The sequence below is a fragment of the Vigna unguiculata genome, chromosome 5, assembly GCF_004118075.2.
Source record: "Vigna unguiculata cultivar IT97K-499-35 chromosome 5, ASM411807v1, whole genome shotgun sequence".
Classification (NCBI taxonomy): domain Eukaryota; kingdom Viridiplantae; phylum Streptophyta; class Magnoliopsida; order Fabales; family Fabaceae; genus Vigna; species Vigna unguiculata.
In genome coordinates this window covers 46,618,882-46,643,529 of record NC_040283.1, presented here as the reverse complement: position 1 = coordinate 46,643,529, position 24,648 = coordinate 46,618,882, and the positions used below count along the sequence as shown (strand labels likewise).

General features: G+C 33.3%; 4 protein-coding genes across 5 annotated transcripts; 2 read left to right on the top strand and 2 right to left on the bottom strand.

Annotated features, from left to right (window-relative positions):
* The first annotated feature begins 4,301 nt into the window (after nucleotides 1-4,301).
* LOC114183970 (phospholipase D alpha 4-like) lies at nucleotides 4,302-7,283 on the top strand. The gene is made up of 4 exons (XM_028071189.1): nucleotides 4,302-4,477; nucleotides 4,566-5,123; nucleotides 5,279-6,470; nucleotides 6,629-7,283. Exons 1-4 carry the CDS (start codon nucleotides 4,388-4,390, stop codon nucleotides 7,063-7,065), a joined length of 2,277 nt encoding a protein of 758 aa, XP_027926990.1. The 5' UTR covers nucleotides 4,302-4,387; the 3' UTR covers nucleotides 7,066-7,283.
* A 147-nt stretch (nucleotides 7,284-7,430) lies between these two features.
* On the bottom strand, nucleotides 7,431-9,982 carry LOC114183971 (putative F-box/LRR-repeat protein At5g41630). Its single transcript, XM_028071190.1, has 3 exons — nucleotides 8,503-9,982; nucleotides 8,138-8,347; nucleotides 7,431-7,930 (listed from the first exon to the last, which is right to left on the bottom strand). The coding sequence occupies exons 1-2, from the start codon at nucleotides 9,688-9,690 to the stop codon at nucleotides 8,306-8,308; spliced, it is 1,230 nt and encodes a 409-aa protein (XP_027926991.1). The 5' UTR covers nucleotides 9,691-9,982; the 3' UTR covers nucleotides 7,431-7,930; nucleotides 8,138-8,305.
* Nucleotides 9,983-11,563: 1,581 nt separating this feature from the next.
* LOC114183346 (protein FLX-like 3) lies at nucleotides 11,564-17,196 on the bottom strand. 2 transcript variants are annotated; one of them, XR_003604345.1, is made up of 6 exons: nucleotides 17,075-17,196; nucleotides 16,318-16,866; nucleotides 16,052-16,206; nucleotides 15,654-15,730; nucleotides 15,318-15,566; nucleotides 11,564-12,344 (listed from the first exon to the last, which is right to left on the bottom strand). XR_003604345.1 is itself a non-coding variant. In XM_028070348.1 (5 exons), the coding sequence occupies exons 2-5, from the start codon at nucleotides 16,854-16,856 to the stop codon at nucleotides 15,483-15,485; spliced, it is 855 nt and encodes a 284-aa protein (XP_027926149.1). In that variant the 5' UTR covers nucleotides 16,857-16,866; nucleotides 17,075-17,196; the 3' UTR covers nucleotides 15,192-15,482. The 2 variants fall into 2 exon arrangements, 1 of the variants encoding a protein (XP_027926149.1); XM_028070348.1 differs by lacking the exon at nucleotides 11,564-12,344 and having other exon boundaries at nucleotides 15,192-15,566.
* Nucleotides 17,197-18,156: 960 nt separating this feature from the next.
* LOC114183347 (mini-ribonuclease 3-like) lies at nucleotides 18,157-23,607 on the top strand. The gene is made up of 7 exons (XM_028070349.1): nucleotides 18,157-18,411; nucleotides 18,507-18,640; nucleotides 19,482-19,571; nucleotides 20,581-20,633; nucleotides 21,575-21,677; nucleotides 21,937-22,041; nucleotides 23,060-23,607. Exons 1-7 carry the CDS (start codon nucleotides 18,186-18,188, stop codon nucleotides 23,081-23,083), a joined length of 735 nt encoding a protein of 244 aa, XP_027926150.1. The 5' UTR covers nucleotides 18,157-18,185; the 3' UTR covers nucleotides 23,084-23,607.
* The last annotated feature ends 1,041 nt before the right edge of the window (nucleotides 23,608-24,648 follow it).

Genomic DNA, 24,648 nt, shown 5'->3' with positions numbered 1-24,648 from the left:
ATGAAATAGTTGGATAAGCATTATATATTCATATTTATATTGCTATTGCTATCTAATGAAACGTGTCTATGCATCTAGTTATTTGACTTTTATCATAAAAGAATAACTTTTTTTTCACTCGACCTAATCCTATTCCGTGAATATGTAACTTATAATATATTTATGTTATTTTTTATGAAGTAGAAAGGGAACGATGCTACCCATAGATTAAATATATATTCCGATAGAGAGATATTAGGTACAGGAATGATTGGTTATTACACACTTTATTTATTTATAATATTAAATACAGGTTCTATTTTAAGTTTAACAATTCACTCTAATTAAACAAATTCTTTTTTTAAACACTGGACAAGACCACTAACATTCAAACATTTACTCATCTATTTCTATCATCTTTATTCATTTTCCGATTTTCCTTTTTATTGCACTATTAATTCAAATAATGTATTAAAATTTCTGACTTTATGAATAAAATTGTTAATTTGGTCCAGCTCGATTTAGTGTTCTTTCACGTAGATTTGAGTTTAAAAAGTTCACAAGAAAAAAAAAATCTTCCATTAAAGAAGTTAAGAAAGGTCAAAAACTTCACAAAAATTCGCCGGATCGAATTGAATAGATTTTTCTAGTCGCATTTTTTTTTCGCGGTATTTGTTCTTTATCGGTCTCACACCAGTATTTAGTTTTTGATGGAATTTACCGTCCGATTGAAATTGTATTCCCAAACAACCCGACTCGCCGACAATGTTTCGTGATGCGTCAGGATCCGGACACAACGGTGCTCTTATCTTCTTTGGCGCCCCCTCTTAAGAGACTTGGACTCGGTCCGCTACTGAAGACGCTTTTCCAAAATACTAAAAATGATCGATTCTCATTATGATCGAATTGAAATGTCTGAATCGTCAGAAATGTCTGGATCGTAAAAAATGTCTGGATCATCAGTCCCGATCGTCAATCCGGATCAGAACTTTTTTTTACCCTTAATTTAAGAATCTCCTATGAAGACTGACCATGAGACATTGCCCAGATTAACCGCTCTATTTACGAATGAAGTCAGTATACTATTGTAAACTGGGAATGAGGTTTATGTATATAATTTAATGTGCAACTAACTTAAAGCATTGGACACTAAAAGAAGGGACATATGGGTTGTGTGGATGAGAGACCAGACCACATTACATTGAACTAACCAACGTTGGAGGGACGGCAAAGTAACCAATTACCAAAGGCCACGTGTCCAAATGGTCCCTCGAGAAGAACGTTCTCAAACATATCTTTCCTTTTTCTTCCAGAAAAGGAAGAGAGTTCGTCAAACACAACTTTTTTTTTTCTTTTGCTTCAATGATCAATTCTTCATCATTCATCCATCATCTAACCTTTTTCCTCCTTTGCTTCGCTGTCCAGATACTAACTCATAAACCTTTTACCAGTTTGATCGGTCCAAATTATCTAAATTAGTCAAAGCTTGAAAAACCTAAAATACGTTACAATTTTAAAACATAAAATAGTTGTATTAAAGTCTTTTTCATTAAAGATAAAACTGATATATATTGTTAGGAATAATCTAAGTACGAGTCAAAAGTCTCACATCAAATAAAATAATAAAATAGACAAAGTTAAATATTATGTAAGAAAAAAAACTCATAACATCATTACCTTCGAGTTAAAATGATGTCAAATGTTTTATATATATATATATATATATATATATATAATACCAATGTCATATAACCATATAAAATCACAATCTCCCAATGTCTATAACCATAATCTTATAAGGTTAACCCATTATACTAATTAGATATTCGATACTATCAGTTTGACACGAGTATTTAATGATATAATCAATATATTTACTTCCTCAAAATCACTTCATGCCGGCCATTTAGATAAAAACTAAAATAGAAAAAGGATGACGAATATTATATTTTTTCATATCCGATGAACGTGTAAATGGAGTGAATATATTATCTAATAAAATATTGACATCGTGGTTTAGGGGTATGAATATATAGTATAATTTCGCAATTGGATCTTTGCATGATCGGTAACAACTAAAGACAGATGTCAGAATAGGTTTAAAATTTTGGAAATGAAAATAGGTTCTTCATCTTTTATATAAGTTTGGTTTTTTCTAATAACTTATTAATTATTTTGAAGAAAATCATAACCTAAAGTCATATTCACCTATGTTTCTTGCACTCCTCTTCCATTAACAGATTCAAACTAACAATCATTCATGGCACAAGTTCTTATGCTTCTGTGGCCATGGAAGCTTGCTTTATTTCTGAAACTAATTCCCTAATAATGAAGCACATGACGAATATGGTAGCACAATGATGAACAACCCTAACATAACTTTTCAGACTTGCCTGTTCAATGCTTAAAGAAACAGACATCATGTTATTCAAACTTTAAGGATTTGTGCTTCGTGTTTTTCCTTTTTTTTCCTTTTTTTTTCTGTATATTCATATAGTTATATGTGTCTCTATCTGTCAGGTTTTTAAAGAGGGTATTAACGGGAAGAACAAACACCAATAAAACTTGAATCAAACCACATAAGACATTGACACTACTCTCAATTCAAAACCTTAAGACAATGATTTTTTGGGTCTTTATCTTTATATAATATTTTACTTTCTTCTTTTTCTTATTTTTAGTTATTGTGAAACTTAAACTCACATTTGAATTCATAATATTATATTATTATATGTGGCTGGCTAACATTTTTAGGAGTTAAATAATAATTTTTTATAATTATTCATATGAGAAAAAATTACAAAGAACTATAGGACAAAAATTTTGTATATCTTTTATAATTAAAATAGTGAAACATGTGATTAACAATTCAATGGCAAAGAAACAACCATAATGATTAATAGATAGATACTTCAACTTTAATGAGAATCAAACAATAAATACTTTTAATAAATTGACTACGTAATATTTAAAATAAAATTAATAGGACGCAATCTTTATAACAAACTAAGATTGTAGTTATGCATGGCTACATAATAACACGGCTACAAAACAACAACAAAATTACCAGTCTTGCAAAATCAAACTATTTTTTGTTTGATGAGATTTGAATCCCATTCCCTTAATTTCCTAAAGAAATAAATCTTAATTACCATTATATTATGATTCTTAATAATAAATTTTTAAAATTACTAATGTTAGTCTTCCTGGGACTATTTTGTTCCTTTATATTAATTGCAAGAGTTAGTTACTGATTATAAAGTTTTATATAATAAATAATTTTTTTTTCACAACAATAATAAAAGTTTGAGCAATTGATCCCGTTATGTTCATGTTAATTTAAACTCTTTTTATGAATTATATAGATATTTTAGTATAAGAAAGATTAGAAAACATAATTTTAATATTTGAAAAAAAAATTTGATAAAAAGGTCTTAAGGTAAGACTTTTTTTAAGTTTTTTGTTTTTTTCAAATCTCTTTCTAAAGTATATAGAGAGAGACACAGAGATAGGACCACTTGAAAAATCTAAAAAACACATGTGCATTAAAAAACTGAATCACATGATCTTAGTGCAAAGCATATTGCATGTGACTTGGTTCATTAGAAGAGATAACCAAAATGGAAATCCATTATTATTTGAAATAATTGTTCCATTAAATTTTGATGAGTAATGGTACTTTATTACCTATTTTTATCATTATATATTACTTATATGCTAGAATATATATATATATATATATATATATATATATATATATATAATTAATAATTAGGAAAATTTACAAGAAAGCATCATTATTTAGAATTACAGTTTGATGGAGTTAAATTTCGTAATTTTATTTGAAAGTTCTTAACTGTAGCATATATCTTAATCCGCATGTACAATACAAAATGGTCTATTTAGTTGATTGGATAACATTAACTTGTAATGTTACTCGCTTTTTATGATTGTATCTGATAGAAAAAGAATGTTTAATGTTTAACATGCGAACTTTGATGAGAATCTTTGAAGCATTCCTCGTATATGTGTAACGAGAATATACGAAATACTCGACCAGTGTTTGAAGTTGGTCTCAGTCTGGCCGAAAATTTGTGATTTTGGTTTAAGAAACTTGAGCTTCAAGCAAAAATTTGTGTTTTGGATAGAACAGACGTGACGGTTGGCTGTGACTATACGTTTAATTATGCATAATTCCACAAGTTTTCCCTAACTTGCATCCCTTCAACAGTTCAATTACATTTTAAGGTTCCCTTTGCTTCTTCCTCTGCAACACCAACCTCTCTATATATATGCATATATGAAATATGTCTTTGGTAACAGTTGCAACTTTATCTTCATTCCCTCAAAAGTCAAAAAAACCCAGTTACTAATTTTCTATCTCTAGTTAACATTGACGGTTAAATCAATGGAGGAAATGTCTAAGTTCCTCATCCATGGAACAATTGAAGCTACCATCTTCAATGCCACACCTTACTCACCTTTGTTTCCCTTCAATGTAAGCTCCACATAACTTCAATATTATGCAGCAACATAGTTGCACATGTTAATGTTAGCTTAATTTTCTATTTTTTTTGTTTCTTCAGTGTGTACATACAAAAGGAAAGCCTGCATATGTGTCCATTAGGATAGGAAAACAGAAGGTGGCGAGAACGACACAAGAACGTGAACGTGTGTGGAACCAAACCTTTCAGATTCAGTGTGCTCATCCAGAAGATTCAACTATCACCATTACGCTGAAGACATCATGCTTCATTTTGGGGAAATTCCACATGCAGGCCAAGCGGTTGAAGGAAGAGAGTTTGATCAATGGAGTATTCCCTCTCCTCATGGAAAATGGAAAACCAAATCCACAACTAAAGTTAAGATTTATGTTGTGGTTCAAGCCAGCAGAAATGGAACCAAGTTGGAGAAAGATACTAAGCAATGGGGAGTTTCAAGGGCTTAGGGATGCTACTTTCCCTCAAAGGTCCAACTGCGAGGTTAAACTCTATCATGATGCTCACCATTCATCTACCTTCAACCCTCCTTTTGACCTTTGTGGCGCTCCAATGAAGCTGTGGGAAGATGTCTATAAAGCCATTGAAGGTGCAAAATACTTGATTTATATTGCAGGCTGGTCTTTAAATCCCAAGATGGTTCTGGTAAATATGATCTCATTTCACTTTCTTATTGTTCTAGTAAAATGTATCTAGCTAATGGAATATAGATTTAGTTTTGAAGAATTTATCCACACTTGGATTCCTAACACTAAGTTGATATGCATTTTTGAGTAGCTAATGGTGTGGTTCTTGAGCAGGTTAGAGATCCTCAAACAGAAATCCCTCATGCTAGGGAGATAAATCTGGGTGAGTTATTGAAGAAGAAAGCAGAAGAAGGAGTGGCTGTGAGGGTTATGATTTGGGATGACGAAACATCTTTGCCTTTGATTAAGAACAAAGGTGTGATGAACACTCATGATGAGGAAGCTTTTGCATACTTCAAACACACTAAGGTAATATGCAGAAAGTGTCCCAGGTTACACCACAAGTTCCCCACACTCTTTGCTCACCATCAGAAGACCATAACTGTGGACACCAGAACACCCTGCTCTGTTCATGCCAGAGAAATTATGAGCTTTTTGGGTGGTTTAGATTTGTGTGGTGGCCGCTATGACACAGAAAAACACTCACTGTTTCAGACACTTGCTGAGGAATCCGATTACCATGACTTCTACCAAACAAACATTGCAAAAGCTAGCCTCAAGAAAGGAGGACCAAGAGAGCCTTGGCATGATGCTCATGCTTGTGTTATTGGTGAGGCTGCATGGGATGTGTTAAGCAATTTTGAGCAAAGATGGACAAAGCAGTGCGATCCTTCTCTTCTAGTTCCTGCCACCACTTTAGAAAATCTCATTCCCACATACTCAAACACTCCAACAGAAAGGAATTGGAAAGTCCAAGTATATAGGTCAATTGACCATGTATCTGCTAGCCAGTTGTTTAGAAGGTTAACTGTGGAGAGAAGCATCCAAGAAGCTTATGTTGAAGCTATTAGGCGTGCTGATAGGTTTGTATACATTGAAAACCAGTATTTTGTTGGAGGGTGTCACTTGTGGCAAGAAGATAGGCACAGTGGATGCAGCAATCTGATTCCGGTTGAGATTGCACTCAAGGTGGTTAGTAAGATCAAAGCAAGAGAGAGGTTTGCAGTGTACATAGTCATACCAATGTGGCCAGAAGGAGTGCCTGAAAGTGAACCAGTTCAAGATATACTTCACTGGACCAGAGAAACAATGACAATGATGTATCGGTTGATTGGAGAAGCAATAACAGAAAGTGGAGAACCAGGGCATCCAAGAGATTACTTGAATTTCTTCTGCCTTGCAAATAGGGAAAAGAAGGAAAAGGAGGAGTTTCTTCCACCACTTTCTCCTCATCCTGCAACACAATACTGGAATGCACAAAAGAATAGGAGGTTCCCCATTTATGTTCACTCAAAGGTGATGATAGGTATGATTGTATTGCAACTGTGATAATCATTTTATTTCAGAACTGTGCAAGTGAATTTGTTAAAATAACTTATTCTTCAATCAAAAAAATTGAATTGGACTATCTTAGAATTGTGGTGTAGGTTATCTAACATTTTCTGTTGTTGCTTCTGGCACCAGTGGACGACATATACATACTAATAGGATCAGCCAATGTGAACCAACGATCCATGGATGGAGAAAGGGACACTGAGATTGCCATAGGGGCATACCAGTTTGAAGATGGAGTTGATCACCTCATAAACCGTGGTGATATTCATGCCTACAGAATGTCACTGTGGTATGAGCACACAGGAAGTGCTGAGGAACTGTTCTTAGAGCCAGAAAGTTTGGCATGTGTGCAGAGAATGAGGTCAATAGGGGATGACATGTGGGAAATGTACAGCAGTGAAGAAATTGTGGACATGGAAGGTGTGCACCTTGTAAGGTACCCTGTGAAAATAACTCAAGAAGGGTATGTGGAGGACCCAGATGATGGTGGTGATCATTTTCCTGATACAAAATCTCCTGTGAGGGGGAAGAGATCAAAATTCTTAAACCCTGTCTTTACCACTTAAGTTAACCATACAACTCTCACACGGACACAGACTAGACTGACCATTCTTTTGCTTATCTTTTTCACACTGAAATAAGTGTTCTTATTTATACATAAGAAGCTGAAAGCTGTTGACAATAAAAGTTGTAAGGAATGTTTAACTTCGCCATGTATCTAAAAATTTTATGCACAGTTAACACTACAATGTGTCGCACGAGACTGCGAATATAATAACCTTGTTCCAATAGTTGTCAGCATAAATGTATGCAAGTCATCTTGAGACTTTTCTGCTGTAAGTATTAATAGAAGTAAGCAACAAATAATTACATATAAACTCTAGAGTTTGGTAAAACTAATTCATGTAAATAAGTGATTAGAGAAGAAGAAAGTTGAGGCCTTATACATGTCAAAAGTTTGAACAGATAAGCTAACTGTATCACCATAGTTCAAGTTTTCTATGAAAATGCTCACCCTTTAGCCACTTTACTAATCAATAATTAGGATATCCTGCTTTACTTTGTAAAGTGTAATCATTTTGGAGAAGTAAAATTTTTATTTCCACATTACTACCTTTCTAATGAAAATTTATCTACTTGCTGAATGAAGAGAGTTTGAAGAAATCCCGCACAATAACAAAAGGAAAAGGGATGACTTCATACTAAATCACGCGACCAGTTCATGTTAAACTGAACCTCCTCTGAGGTGGTAATACGGTTCAATGTTTTCTTCAAATCTTTGCCTCTGATTGTCTCTGGCTTTTCAGTTTCAGACTGGCTTTGAATCTGAACATCAACACTCTTTAAGTAATGTCTCCAGCATCTGAACTTAGGTTCATCTTTACAGCAGGATGGATTTTCTTCTCTGTTAAGTAATTCATGACACAAGAACTGCAAGTTCATAATAATAAAAAACTCAGTAACATCAAAAGCTAACTACAACTGTATTCTGCATAACTCTGTGTATAGGTGACCACAATTTCTTCTAACTAAAAGGGATGTCAGGATATTCTAAACACATTTTAGTTGGTGACTATTTTTTCTCAATATTTTACTCCTTCTGTTTATTTCAAAATATGAAATTGATTCTTATATTACCTCCATGAATTCCCAATTTGAGGGAAGTGCTTTTACACGTAGAACACTAGGATGACAGTTGCAAAGTGAACCATCTAAAAGGAGTTGGAAAGCAAATGATGGTGTTGAGAATTTGATAAACCATGTAAGACATTTTACTTTAGGTGGTGGAGAAGTAACCTCCATTTGTTATACTTGTCCTGGCCACAGAATCTCCTGTGCTTTGAAGAACTGGTAGAAGAGAAAATTTAGTACCAGCAATTTGGAACAAAGAATATAAACACTCAAACAGATTTAACATCATGAACTAAACTAACAGCCTTGTTAATCATGAAAATTTAATGTCATGAATAGGATTTGAGAATTCTGTATAAGTAAAATCATACCCCTCTATAAATATAAATTAAATGCAGTGTTGGTTGGTTGAACATCTCAATGCAACTCCTGGCTGCAACATCCAAACCAGGGCAACCTCCAAGAATTAGCTTCAGTGTGACTATTGGCTTCAGAAGAGATGTCACACCATGGAAAGATGGAATAACATAACCATCATAATCAAGCTGCTCAAGTTTTGGAGCATCAACCTCAACATCCAGTGGAATTTCAGAACCCTCGTTTGACAAGGACATAGTTCTAAGATTAGAACAAGCAACCTTTACCCTAGCACATGAGGTGAAACACAGTTTCAAAGTCTTCAACATGGCATGTTCAAAAGCAATTTTTTTTGATCCGAAGTTGACACCCCCTGTGAAACTTTCAGAAAAAAACCCTTCAATTGATCCATACAACTTTAAGATGAGAGTACTAAGATTTGGTGCTCTAATCTCAATCTTGTGCTCAAGTGCTTGCTCAACTTCAACATGACTAAGCCTGGGAAGGTTGCAAATCACAAGGTAGTCCATTTTACTAAGATTTCTGAGAACAACTTTCTCAAGCAAGGGGGAGTAAGATAGAATCTTATGAACCGTATAAGTACAAGTTTGAACACTCACTAAAACCAACTCTGTGAGGCAATTAAAGGATGAATTACCAGTGCAAAATATAGGATCTCCTATGATATGACAACCCTCCACATGCACTGTGAGAAACAATGTTCCCCAAAAGATATCTGGCGGCACATAGTATATCATGTTTGAAAATCTGATTTTTACATGCTTGACATCATTTTGCAGCAGTAAACTGATCCAATCATCTAGACAAGTGGATATTTTGGAGATGTAAAGCATATTATGCGTGTGATGAAATTGTCGTCTTTGTTTGGAAAAATGCATGTTCAATACAAAGCTGTGAATGACTGGATTCTCTTCAGGTGATCCCAGAAAGTTCAGAGAATCTTTAACACAAGGCAAAAAGGTTGGCAAAAGGCTTTGAAGTCCCTGAGTGGTTTCATTGAAGGAAAAATGCACTGTGATGAATGAATTCCATAAGTTAAGCCAATACTTGGAGACAGTGGCCATGACAGCAGCATCAGCAGTTGGTAAGAAGAAAAGTAGGTTATCCAAAATGTGGTCTGGCAACTGTGCTATCATATCAGCATCACTGTCACTGGTATTTGCTTCCTTTTCTTCTCTCATATTTTCTATATCAGAAGAAAGGGTTTGATTTGTAGCACTTTTTGGTAGCAATAAAGCAAATTAATTATCTCAAACTCAGAATATAAAATGTGAACAAAGAGGAAGATGAAACAAAAGAATAAGGTAACATGGATTGGTTCCTCCATTTATGATAATTATTTACCGTTTATAATAACTTGCTATGCTATTTCAACACAGCAGTTGAGGATCTGCGTTGATTCAGGATTCTTTGTAAAAATGAAATCGGGTTCCTGCATTCAAGGGATAATTATGTTGAATGAAGAAGGTGAAGTCAAACTGTTCAGTTATAACCAGATAAAATTGGTGTAGTTTTGTACTGTTTATCTAATATCTATTATAATTTAGTAGTTTCTATTATGTGATAAATTTTCATATTTTTCATACCATTAACCCTAATGTTTATTTAAATAAGTCTATTTTTACTCCAAAAAGGTGTTGGTTCGTAATTATAATAATACGAACAAAATTAGTTTATAACAGAATGAATATGAAAAATTCATGAAAGAATAAAGAAAAAGCTAATTTTGTCTATTTAATCTTTTAACGAGATTTTGTAGTTTGATCTGTTATTCTTTATTATAAATATAAATATATTGAAAATATAATTTTATTAAACGGTAAACCAATCATATGAAATTGTATATGTTTGTTACATAGTAATTAATTTAAAATATATAATATTCCATTTAAAAAAGAAGAAGTTATTTTTCAGTTCTCCATATCAAACCAAAACAATTAGATAAAAAAAAATAAAGTAGTCATTGTTTATCAAGGTATTTTGTTTTATTGAGGTAGTTTGTATACATTGTTGTGAAACTGATTTCTTTTTAACAGTTAGAATTAAAATAAATAAATAAATCTCTTTATAATTAACTTATTTATTTAGCATCTGACTACAATCTTTTTCTCAGAAGTGACTGTAAATCACTTTATGAAAACATTAGTTCATTAAGTGATACAATTTTAATTGAATAATTATTAAATACATATTTTAAGTATCGTACAACATATAATATAACAAACTGATATAAAATTAGAAAATGAAGTAAACTTATAAACAACCTAAAATATCACCTTATTTGTTTTTCGTAAGATAAAAATTATAATAGACGGTTAATTTATACTTGAATAGTATATATAAGCACTTTAAAAATATTTTAGAATTACAAAATAATAATTTGGACTAGTTTTGATTCATGGGCAGACACTAAATCTTATACGCTTTTGGCTGATTTTTTAATTCTTTTTTCTCATACCATGACTACTAATTCTTGGTTCTATCAAGAAAACTAACTAATTTGATGTAGTTTTTGAAAATATCTTAGGTATCAGCTACCTAAGTTTATCTAAGATCTATTATTACATCTCATATTATTCTCAGAAATAATCAGAAATGTTATTCTCAACTACTTTCAAAAGCATTATCATTTAAAATCAATGTTTCAAAACATTTTAAAAAACATTAAATATTACGAGAAACAGGTGATAAAACATAACAAAGACAACCTAAAATAATATAAACAATTACAGAGAAGTCTATTCCAAGTATGATGGCATCTCAATTCCCCAATTTCATTTTATCATAAATAACTTAATTGATAAATGACATGTTGATCCTTCAAAATATAAAAACCATATGATCTGGTTTAAAAAAAATGTTATTACAACCCTGTTCGTTAAGTTCTCCATTTAAATATGTAGTAGAGTATGAGTGAAATATGGTTTATGCAAAGTAAAACTAATCCAATTAAGATTCGCCATTGAACGAGAATGCTAAATATTCTGCAGCTGAAAAGGGATGAAAAAACAATATATGAAACTGATGAATTAGTAGCACAAATACACAATAATAGAGAGAAAAAAAAAACAATTTACAAAGAGTAAATTAGGCACCAAATGGAACATTCAGGCAATATTTTGCAAGACCAAATGGATAATTTAGCCACCACATTTATAAACCTTAAAATAATAAAACCCTAACAAGTAACGGGTACCTAGTTCAATGACAACTAAACCACAATCACACGATCACAAGCAAGTGCATTACAATCAACCATAAATAGCCTCTCATCCCCTGTTGACTAGCTTTGATCATAAGATGAGAACCTAAGACTTTGATCAATGAAAAATGATCCAAGTCGTCCGCAATGTGTAGTAGGTTGGCATTGAAACTATTCTACACATTGCAACATGAATGTCTTTTAATGCAAAAAATCATGAGAACATAAAAGAAAAAGTGTAAAAGAGGCATCCCTGAGAGAGATACCTGAGACATCCCTAAAACATGGTAAGCATCGTCTTAAGCATGGACTCATGATCCATCTAGCAAACTAACATTTGTAAATTTGAGCGAAACCATCCATGCTTACCACGAAAGCTTTCATGCTTTCATTTCCAATCTAATAATACGATGATCCAACCCAACAAAGGCGTGTTAATACCATTATCTCAATCCATCACGACCAGGAAAAATACACCCATCCACCAGTGATAGATGGTTCTTTGTTCCAGATAAGAACTTAAACCGATTTTGCATTTTGAAATAATAAAGAACCTAATGGTGTTTCTTGAAAACAAATATGCATGGGGCTGTCTCAACTTCTCCGTCCCAAACAAGCTTCCCAGCTTTTCATCTGCAACCACAAATAAAAGATTAGGATGAAATAAATGACAAGAAACTCAAATATGTATACAAAGTTCAGTAGCAATAGGGGAAAATATACGAGAGAAGTATAACAAAAGACAAGTGAAAGAACCCAGCTATGTTATATAGAAATAGCAGTATCAGAACAACACAATGTAATCATTATGTATGACAATCGAACAAATCTCAAAAGACTGCTAGCATCCTTTGCTCTGAGAAAGTGTAACCGAAACCTCCAAGGATTCACGAGGCCAATTACTTAAGAACTACCTATAATGAAATGAATGCAGCTATTTATTTATCTAGGTGGAAGCTGATTAATCATATCTACTTATCTCACTAAGGAAGCTGACAGTTCATCTTGTCTCCTTAATACTCTCAGTCAAGCTTATTCCAGAAACTGCAAATTCCAAATCATAATATCGTGTGTTCAAGTCGGCAATTATAACTAAAATATAACCTAAAATAAACTAGTTGAAGCTTATTGCCCTTTAACTAAGTAGTCTTGAAAATTCCAAATTCTGCTAAATACATATGCGAATCTCTAACAGAGAAAAGTAGCAACAGCAACTAGTATGCCCAACCAGCCACTGGAAACAAATGCAATCTATAAGCTGCAAACTCTGAACTTTAGCAATAATGCGCCCCAACTTAACTGGGTGGTCTGGCAATCCAAAAGGAGTTAACAATATTGAATGTTCCTTACGGCTTGTATTAGAAGACTAACAAAAATCAAGATCTATAGGAGCATTGCATATAGAAAATTTTCCACCCTGCAACTTCAGACTGCTCCAGGCATGCAACTAAGTTCTTAACACTTTAAATAGGATACATTGGCAGCTAGCATTGCATTAAATCATTACACTATTATAGAATTAAGTATTAAATTCTTGATCATTACATTTAAACTTCTGGCTAGATGGCATCACTAGAAACAAAATCTGAAGATGATCTGACCCTACTATGCTCTAATTCAGGTGTGCAACAATTAAGTTTCATATTAAGCAGCATACTAAAGCTTACATGATTGTAAGCAGCAGGGTAACAAATAGCATGTTCTAGATTTGTTACATCATTGAGACCGATAAAGAGAAGCAGAATACTTGCCTATGAGCTTTCTGATCAACAGCTGGCCTTCACACATACTGCAGGCTCGAAGCCTTTTCTTCTGATATTCCATGGTGAATACGAGAAGCTTTCATATTGTGGGGGGACCTTGACCAAAGAGATTTCAGCACCTCAACTTGGTATAAATAACAAGAAACTTTGTGATGGTATGTGATAGCAGTTTCTTTCTCTTTCAAAATTTCAATATTTAAGATCGGATAAATTGGATAGCATCCCTCTTAAATCCTAAACCTAGGCAAATTTGTAAACTAACTATTAGCATCTTCTCTTACCTTCATCAACCAATTTCTGGTCCACTTCAAATAAATACTTTGCAAGAACAATACAAACACTATAGCACTACTCTCTTGCTCAGCAAATGTAACAGCTCCATGAACCCAGATTCTCATGTACAATAATACTTTGTAATTGATATCAAATTCCATATAGTATTTGCAACTTAAAGCACCCATGGTCTAACTGAACAATCGACAACAAAAGTCATATCCTATCTTAAGTTTCAGACATTCCCAATTGTGGATAAAGGAGAAAGGTTGTGGTAAACCCTCAGCAGTCCAGGTAAAACTTGTCAAATTCCAAAAGGTCTAAGTGAACAATTCAGGTTTTCTAGAGAAAGACTAAACAGAGTTACAACATATGTCTATATATGTATCTCCATCCACATCTGTTGTATTAGTAGTTTTCCTCAAATCAACAAACTTAAGAGAATGCAAGATTATCTGAAGAGGAAAACACATGTCCCTGCAACACTGTTACAGCCTTACAATGAAAATGTCTCATCATTCATCATTAATACCATCTATGACAAAAGCAACACATTTCACCAGTTACCCTCCATGCCAGCAAAAAGCAGTAGTTATGACCAGAAACTTCGCAAAGAAAGAAAATAAGGAATTAAAAATGCTGCAACACTCCCAAATAAAAATATTATGTGCAGGTACATAAATCGCCTCCAAATGTGAGCACAACCCCCTTCAAAACAAGCAACTTTTCCAGGGAAAGAAACAAAATAAAGTTCACCAGCTTGCAACTTCAACTCCAAGAAAAAGGCATCTTATATACACCTCAAAGTTATTTGCAACACAATCAATTCCAGATGTATATCCCAATAATTTGAGCAGGATGCCAAATTACCAGTTGCAGTGGTACACTGGTTATAGCCAAATGCAATCCACCTTGCACCACCATCTCCAGCACCTAAGGAAGGTTCATCCAATCTTACAAATAGTTACAAACTTAGATCTACCACTTAATCCTAACAAAGGCTTACTATAATCACAAAATAAGAGCAACTTCTCATCTTTTGAACTTGAGTAAACCAAAAAGTATAGCCTAACATAATTTATGCTCCAAATTCCTCTGCATTCAATCAGTCCTCTGACAAAGTAAAATGACTAATTCCAAAATCACAAATCCATAATCCTTGACATGAAATGCACACAGCGATCCCATTCATTCAACACATTGCCCGGATTTCACCAAGGAGCACAAGGGACAACAATTGAAAGTAGAAATAAAATAACCAAATAGTCTTCTAATAATTCTAGCTTGACAAACCCCTCATTTTTTAACTTCAGCCCGCATTATCCATCACAAGAGAGATAGAAAATCTCAACCTTACACTGCTTCATTCCAGCTCATGGTCAACACAAAAAATATTTTTACCCAAAATAAGAAGTACTATTAACAATACCAACCAAAAACATAATTGAAACAAGAAATATGTATCAATCGAAAATAGATAAAGGGAGAAATCCGTCATATTGAATTTTAAACATAGAGATACTGCAGTAATGTTTTTTCTAAGAAAAAGTAAACCAACACTAAAACCTACACATGCCAGTTTAGGATTAAATATATCCAGCGTTCTTGATAAAATGACCATTGGTGTTGCATGCATACACAGTAGGACATCAAACTCAATCTCCGCCATCCAGCTAACAGAAAAGGCAAAGCGATGGCAAGCCTTTCTTCATCTTCAACAGTAATTACTTGAATTTCAACGTCGATTCATGCGAGGCTTCTCATGTCCCTTTCTTGTAGCAGCACTCGCACCATACAGAGGACCTTTCTCTGCAGAACCCTAAATAGCATAACATGAAAAGTTAACACATTACCCATCTGGAAATTAAAGAGTGCTTAATCTAAAATCATTAAGGAAAGCACATACCAAGTGAACACCATATCCATCTGTATACGGAGCTGGAAAACCGTCTGGACTACCAAATTTTGTTCCATATTGACCACCTTCATAAATGAAACAAACATAAAAAATAATATGGATAAAAGAACGATGATAAAATCTGTGAAAATTAGAACTATGTGGTTCGAGCTGGCTTTTCAACGATCAATGAAATCAGCTTTGAGCCATGATGCATAGACACTTCAAGATTGGTGGTCTATCATATTTATCAATCCTAGATAGAAACATGCAGTGGTCAACCCCAATATTGTTATAGTAGGCAATAGGCTGGCTGGATGGACACTACTCTGATGTGTCTGTTGTACATTTGACAATACATACATGTAAATGATTAAAAAAATTATAAACTTTTTGAAACGTCATACCTGACATACCAGCACCCCAATGTCTTCCATCAGAACTAGCAAGCTCAGCTCGCAATTTCTCAACTTCCCGGGCCATGGAAACCAAATTTTTTTCCATGGACTGCCTCTGTTCCATGAACTCTATGTTTGCCTTCTTTTCATAATCCACCATGGTTCTGTGAAACAAAAATGAAACAGTTATTAGTTTAAGCAACATATGTGGAGATACCTATCACAGGAGCTTGACAATAGAGAATGAAAACTCTGGCAGCAGTTGAGGCACACACCTGGCTCGCACTAGCTCTTGGTGCAGGCCATCCATCTCAGCTCTCATCATAGGAATCTGTTGATTATCTGCTTGTAACCTTGCAACATCTTGTGTGAGTGTCTGAACCTTCCCTGTCAGCTCTTGTTTGAGATTATTAAGTTTCTGAACTTCAGCCCGCAGTTGCATTACTTCATTCTTCAGGGGCTCATTTGCCCTAAGGTCAGCCTCCATTTTCATGCCTTTCTCAACAAGATCCCTCGAATGCGCCTCGTGCTCAGCGCGAATGTCACCAATTGCGAGATTCATGCGATGAAGCTCCTCCTTCGCCGCCGCAAGGTCTCGCTGCAACGCCATGCGGTCATCAATCAACCTCCTGTTGTCTGCCACCAACCTCCGCATCTCAGCATGCTGAAACTCAAGTTCCTCTTCCAGCACAGCCGGATGAGGCGGAATAGGCGGGGGCCGCGGCATCGGAGGCCCGCGAGCATAAGGCCCATCCGGCGGATACCCCCTTCTGCCATTCATGGGTTCTCTGTGAACACGGTGTCTTGATGCCATGTTAAAAGACCTAAAACGATAGAAGCAGAAAAAATTGCAATTACAGTTACAAATTAAACTGCAAACATTTTTATATTCTGAGAATCGCAACGAATATTATAATTACAAGATGAAAAGGCTAAAGAAAAGAACAGTTAAAGAAATTTTAACAAGAAGAGCGAAAAATAAGAATTCAATGGATGCATAGAGTGAATATATGGTTGAGAAAGAAGAAAAACCTTGTGAAAAGAAAAGAGGGGAAAGGGTCTTCTCCGATGGAACAAAGAACGCCAATCGCAAAACCCAACAAAGCAACCACAGTCCAACAAATATAGAGGATCGATCAATTTGGCCTCTTACGGCGTCGTTACATCACCAACATTTAAATTCCTTTTTCTATATAAATAAATAAATAAGTAAATAGCATTTGTTATGTTTTATCTACTTTTATTTCTCCTTCAATAGTTTGTATCATTGTTTTAAACTCTATGTGTAAGATAATCCTCTTCTTTTTTTTAACAACTTTTTTTATATTTATTTATTTATAAATTATTTGTTAATTTTTTTTCTTTGAATTCTTTTAATATAAGGTAAGTTATTGTTATTATTACATATATTTGCGTTTTTACTCGTAAGATACATCTTATTATTTGTATGAGTTGTATTATTATTTTATCTTTTTGGTAATGATAGATAATAATTATTTTTTATATTGTATTTCTTATTTGTACCATTGTATTATTTATAATATTATTATTTACTTTTTATTTTAACACTATATTTAAATACAATGGAAGGGATAGACAATACTTTTATAATATTTATTTTAAATTTGATTGAAAAATATTTAAAGACGTATTCTAAGATAAATAGTAGAATACATAACACAAAAAGTATAATAAGTAAAAGTAAAAATGTATAATTAGAAGAATTTCTTCAGCAACAAAAAGAAAATTAACATCTGTGTTAGTATCTCATTATAAATATACCGGTTACTATTTGCATATGGTCTTATAAAAAAAAATTGAACGGATTTGAGCTATAAAAAGTCAATTTCTAGCTTTTATCTACTTTTTCATAATTCAGTAAATTTTATCAAACATATAGTTAGTTCAACTTATAAAAAAAACATGAATTTTAGATCACTAAATCGTAATTCTTTTTTTTTTTCTACTAGAAACTGATTTTGAATAAAAACTTATTTTTACTGTCCATTTTACTTATGGACAAAAAAAACAAGGGGTTTGAACAGCGAAGGGAGTGCCAATAGCAAAAGGGGGTGTCAATAGCAAACCCCTATGTAGAAATATCAACAACAGCATCAGTTGAAGGTGAATGTGAGTTGCCACAATGGAGACTCTGTTATCTTTGTCATCTTTATCTTCTCCTCTGAAATTCGCAGTGAGAGCTTCATGGGACACCAAACAGAGACTCCCTTACAACCCCAACGCACCCAGAAAGCTTAAGAAGAACACTGTTCCCATTCCCACTCCTATTTCCCCTGCACCAATAATTCGGAAGAGGGACCAATACATTTCTGATCTTCTCAAGCGCGCCACTCCTCTCCCCACTATAGGTATTTGCGTCCTTAATTCTTCCTCCTCTGTACTGCCAATTGTCTTTAATTTCTATGCTCCAAAGTAATCGTATACATATTTGCAATATTTGCAGCGCATGTGGAAGAAGAGCAAGACGAAAGTTATCTGGGATATGAGAAATGGCTGCCAAGTCCACCGAAAGTGGTGAAGCCTCGATCCGTGTTTAACGCCGCTACTCTGGCTTACATCGGTGATTGCATATACGAGGTCTGTTTTGGTGGTCTGTTTTGGTGCTTATCTTTAGTAGCTTACACGCTCCAAATTTCGTGCGCTGTTTTTTGGATAACTAGTTTATGACTGTCTGAAAGAGTAAAGAATAAATTCTGTTAAGGATTTACTATTACAGCACATATGAGCTTTGCTTAACCACTTGAAGTTTGAGCTCGGTATTCTTTTAGCCCTCTGTTTTTGAATTTCCCTATTGATCAAATGAGCAATTATCCTCAAGGAAATTGGTCTTTGAGTACTAGCCATGAGGTCGTGCCAAAGTTATGCAAGCACTGTTTAACATTGATGATATGCAATCGTCAGAGCATGGTTTTAAATTGTGGTCCACAACTGCAAATTCAGCTGCATCAACTGCATTTTCCTGCAGCTTCCCACAATATCAATAATTTAAAACCATGGTATAAGTAATTTTGCTTGTGTGTTGTTAAGCGGCAACGACAAAGTCTGAATGTGCTTTCTGGACTAAAAGGGAAACCTGACAATTTTGAATTTGACTACTTTGATGAAATGCAGAGTTGATTACAATATGGATAAACTATGCATTAAAAATACAGTATCTGGTCAAGTATTAAATTTGTTACCCAGAAAATTTTGGTTACCAAGCACAAGAGAATAAGTCTAAAAATCTATTATAATTTTTTAATTTTTTGATGAAAAAGTATAAAGTGTCATCCACTATGCAATCGCACACAGTCAATAAACTTGCCTAGTTCATATTATCAATTGTATTTATTAAAATTCTTACCATTCTTGTGTTTTTAGAACTTCCAGATATCTTATTCAGTGAAATTCTTACAATTCTTATACTTGAAACATGCAGCTATACGCTCGTAGGCACTTTTTATTTCCTCCCCTAAGTATTGAAGAATACAATGTTCGGGTTATGGCAGTTGTGCGTTGTGAGGCTCAGGTATATTTTCTTTCCTTACTGTTTATTTTATCTTCATGTACCATGTATTCAATGGAATTAGATAAGTAACATGCTAAATCTTGAAGAATAGTATTTTGGATGAGCATATAATTTTTCCATTATTCTTCTTCTTCTTTGTAATCTATAAATCTTTCAGACTTTATTGTCACCTAATTGAGGGTTAGGAATTTATTTATGTACTTTTCTAGTTGATCTACTGTTATAGACTTGTAGATCTTTCTGTTTTGAATAAGGTTATACTTTATTTCTTTCTCAATTTTCGTTCACGGTTTCTCTGCAAATAGTTACATAGCTTTACATGCATCTGGGATTTGCTCCATACAGTGTTAAGCTGTACAAAGTAAATCATGGACCATGATAATGAGATATAATTTAAATAGCAGACATAATAGAGTGCAATTCAAGGAGGGAACATAAGAAGTTCACTAAGGTGGCGTTTGGCCCAACTTTTTCGTAGGTTAAAAGTACTTTAAAGTTAAGCATAAGACTTAAAATAAGAGCTTTATTTTTAAAGTTAAAGTTTTTGGGTAATTCTATGATTTTTAAGCTTATAAGTTACTTTTTAGTTAAAATTCTTCTGTAATATGTTCTTGGATATTAGTATTTGAAACAAAGAAGGAAAAGGAGAAATAGCAACCATGCTGCTAAAACTAGTTTTTGTCTTAAAAAATCTGTGTTTTTCAAGGTTTCCTTAAATAATATGGGTCAGCACTACTGAATTTTTGTTATAAAATCATGAGCTTAACACTTTTTCCTCCTACTCTTGTTTGAAAACTTCAGAAACTTTTCTCCCAGGGCTGAATTTGTTGAATGAGTTTTTTTCATTGTTAGAATTACATGTCTTAGTTGCCATTGCAAGTGTTTTATTTGTTGCTACAGATGGGCGGTGATGTCCTTGGATTTGATTGATTGTTACTAATGAATTAAAATGTGTTTCTAATCTAATTACAGCATATATATTAAACTGTTTATGGATTCTGCATTCCAGGATGCATTGCTGCAGAAACTTCTCGAAAGTAGCTTCTTATCAGATCAGGAGAGGTTAGAATATGTTACTTTTAGGTCTCAATGGCGACTCTTTTACAATAGTGGTTAATAAAGACCTCCGTTACAAAATAAAATGCCCTGAAAATTAATTGATATGAAAATATTATTCTGTTATCTCAATTACTAATGGAATCTCTTTAATTTATAGAAGAAAACGCTAATTAATTGAAATAAGATAATACTACATAACATGTCATTATCTAAGAAATTGATATGAATATCGGAAATGTAGTATTACTTATGATGCATTTGTGCATAAAACTATTGCATCAAATATTGTATAAACCACATTACACGTGTTGGTGCATTTTGTAGCCATTTTAGCACATTGCTTTATAAATGTTTTGGCATGCTTCAAACTTTGAAGTCATTTAGACATTTCACTACTGTTTTTGGTATAGAACCGAAAATTTCCACCAAAGGATTGCATCCTTGTTTAGTACAAAGCTATATTCTGGTTTTCACCGGACAGATCTACATCCATGATCCTTAGTTTAAATGTCAGGAGTCCAAATAATACTGCTTTGAATCATAAAAACTCATTTCACAGATTCTACTATTTCCTATGGGGTCTATCTTGAGGTTCTGGAACTCGGATCTTTGTTAAAAAATAAGAAAAAGAAAAATCTGGTTTGGGTAGCTTTAGATCAAATTTATGTTCTAAATTTGAGACTATATTTAGATTTAACATTTCAGTCTGTCTCGTGGTTTGTACATGGTGATGATTGGATGGAACCATTGTGGTGATGGAGCCAATAGACAGTAAACATTTCAAAAAAGGAAAGAAGAAAAAGGAACTGACTTGCAATTATTCTAATGTAGTGCTGGTTTAATACAGGATTGATTATACATTCCCAGCATGATAGGAATGGACAGATCTTGGTAAATCTGTTAATTTTTGTTTTGGCTATGGTTTTTAATGATCTTTATTGCAGGGATGTTCTTCGATGGGGGAAAAACATAGTTTCCAGCAAAACTAAGACCAAAAAACGTGCTGGTACAGCTGTGTATAGCAGAGCATCTTCACTAGAAACATTAGTCAGTGCCTTCAAACTATGGATTTTCTCTTCTGTTGATATAAATCTTGCACAAAATGGCTATCTGATTCTTGAGAACCTCCTTTATATATTTCTTTAACTCTAAAATGGTGATGCAATTGTAACATGCTAATTTGCTGAGATTACTATTCATTTGTAATTAAAAATCAGAGTATTTTATAAGAATAATCTGAAACAAGTTATTTCCTATAATTTGAAACTTGTTTTCAGCCTGTTCTCTGACACGGACATTGAACTAGGTTGGTTATCTGTATTTGACAAATGTGAATCGCTTGGAAAAGCTAATGCTAGAGTTGGGATTCTCAGTTGACTCTTCAGAGACTTTGAATATTGAAGAAATAATAGTAAGTTTCATGCATCCACTCCCGCTTGCTATTATTTTTCTCATTTAATTTCTGCTTTTCCCAGTTGAAATTTGATAGAAACCGACTCTAATATCGCATTAAACTGGAATTAACCAAGAAACCACAGAAACTGACATTTGAAAGAAACATAAAAAAAGCGATTGGTATTTTTGGATGTTTGACCTCTTGTTGACTAAGCCAAATCTTTATGCACACAGTTCATGAACTGGTTTTCCTGCTACTTGCTACCAGATTGTTCTACGTGATAGGACATGGGAAGGAATTAATATTACTATGTTGTAGCAATATATTGTATAATGCATCACTAAAATACATATTTAGCATACATGGAATACATGGGCAATCAAGAGATTTATGAGATTTTTTAGAGAGCATCAAAAGGGTGGCAAAGGGGACACTTCGGCCTTTTTTATGGTGGGTCAACAACAGGACTAGCTAAGACCTCTGGTCTACCCCACAAGAGAACCCAAGCCCACCAGTTTTTATTTTATTTTATTTTTGAATATATATATATATATATATATATATATATATATATAAACTTAATCATGTAAATATTTTTTAAGTCTTTAATCGATTCATTAATATTTCTAATTATAAAAGGAAAAGATTACTACATTTGCTTTTAACTCAATTCATAAGTGGTAATGATTTTAAATTACAATACTATTATATCTTTAAAAAAAACACATAACACAAAAAATTAATTCTTTAAATTATTTTTCATTTTCATTTTAATTATAAAATCGGGTGGTGGGTCGGGCCCACTTGCCCTTGCTAGGCATCAATAGGATATTTCAAACAAGGGTATTATTTTTTTTGCATTTGTTGAACAACATATCCAACTAATACAGGCAACTCTTTCTTGTTGCTCTTATGTAGTAGGCTTGAACATTGATCATTCATGATGTTGCCTCTCTCTGTCAAGTGTTGGCAAACACGTGGTATTCTGTTCTTGTTTAGGTTGCTGATAATTGCCTTTTCTTTCCTCTTCTAGGCAGATGAATTGAACAATAGATGAATATGATCTTCAGACAATCTTCCTTAGGAGCTAGCAAAACAACTTCTGAAGATTTTGTTGAATCACTGTACTCATCTTCAAAACATATATGACTTCCTCTTTTTACTTTGGCGGGAGATGCTGTATCACAACCACATTCCAACAGCATATCTTTCTGTGCTATATAGATCAGATCAGAAGCCTCTAAGCTCCTTTATAACAGTATTTATGTTGAACAAAGGTTGTGGCACCATATTTTGCTGGCAATTTATCTTTTTTCAAAGGGGTCCAGTCAGAAGAAGGAAGTAATACAGCGAAACATTTGGTTCAGTGTGGTAGATCTCTGTTAGGGTTAGCAAATTTTGCTCCAATTTAGTTGAGTTGGTAGGTTCATATGTGAATTCAATTATTAGAATACCAAAGACGTGAGACCAATGCATCACTTGTACTATTATTACTTTGGAATTATTACCTCTACTAGTCTTTTATCTACTTCGCAGAAAATCAGTTAACTAAATCTATTACATTTATTAACAATTTATCTACCTCACTTTTACTATACTCTTGAAATTATTAGAGTTTGAATTTCTATCCTCTTTTCATTTAATTAATTAAAGCATTTTCCATAGTTAGAATATTTTTGTGAAGGACAATTAATGCAAACGATAATTTGGATGAACCTTTTAGAAAGGATCGTGGCAAACTTTTCAGTGTGTTCTTTTTTTCGTGGGTATTATTCAGATAAAAAGTTCTATGAATTGTGTGATTGCACCTTGCGTAAATAAACACCAAAAGAAAAAGTGACATTATATGTGTTCCTAAAAACTATCCTTCCAAATTAAAATCACTTTATTAAATAAGTTATTGTTTTCTTATTATTTTTACAATTTATCATATTTAATATCCACCTGAGACTCTGGTTATACTAGTATCATGTTTGGATATGCTCTAGACACAAATTTAACGTAATTTTTTACGCCCAAATCAGTTCTATCCTCTATAATTATAGCAATTGGATGTAAACAAATGCGACAAATTTACGAACACAAGCAACAAGAATTGAGTACCACATAATTGAATGTGTAATTAAAATTAAGATGATTATTTTAAAAAATAATATAATACTTAAAATTGGATGTGTAAAACTCTGTCCAAGAAGAAAAATGTGTGACATAGATAATGGATAAGGTGAGTGGATAATGACTAAAATTAACAGAGGTTATGAAGGTTATCATTCTGAAACTGTATATTTATGAGTGCTCATAATTTTCCTCCTCCACATGCCAAGGAGGTCCTTATTAAAAGTCTTCAATAGACTTAAAACCTAAGCCACCAAGTTGTGTTGGTCGCAAACTTGGTCCCACTTAACCAAATTCAATCTTTTATTCTTTATTAAAAAAAATTTGTGTTATTTTCTCCTGAACAGTAAAAAAAATAGGATTAAATATATTTTTGATCTTTTAACTTTCAGTGAATTTTGTAATTAGTCTATTTCGAAATTTTGAACCAATTTAGTCATTCATTTTTCGAACTACGTGAATTTAGTCCTTTTAATCAAATTTTGTTAAGTTTATTTGATATTTCAA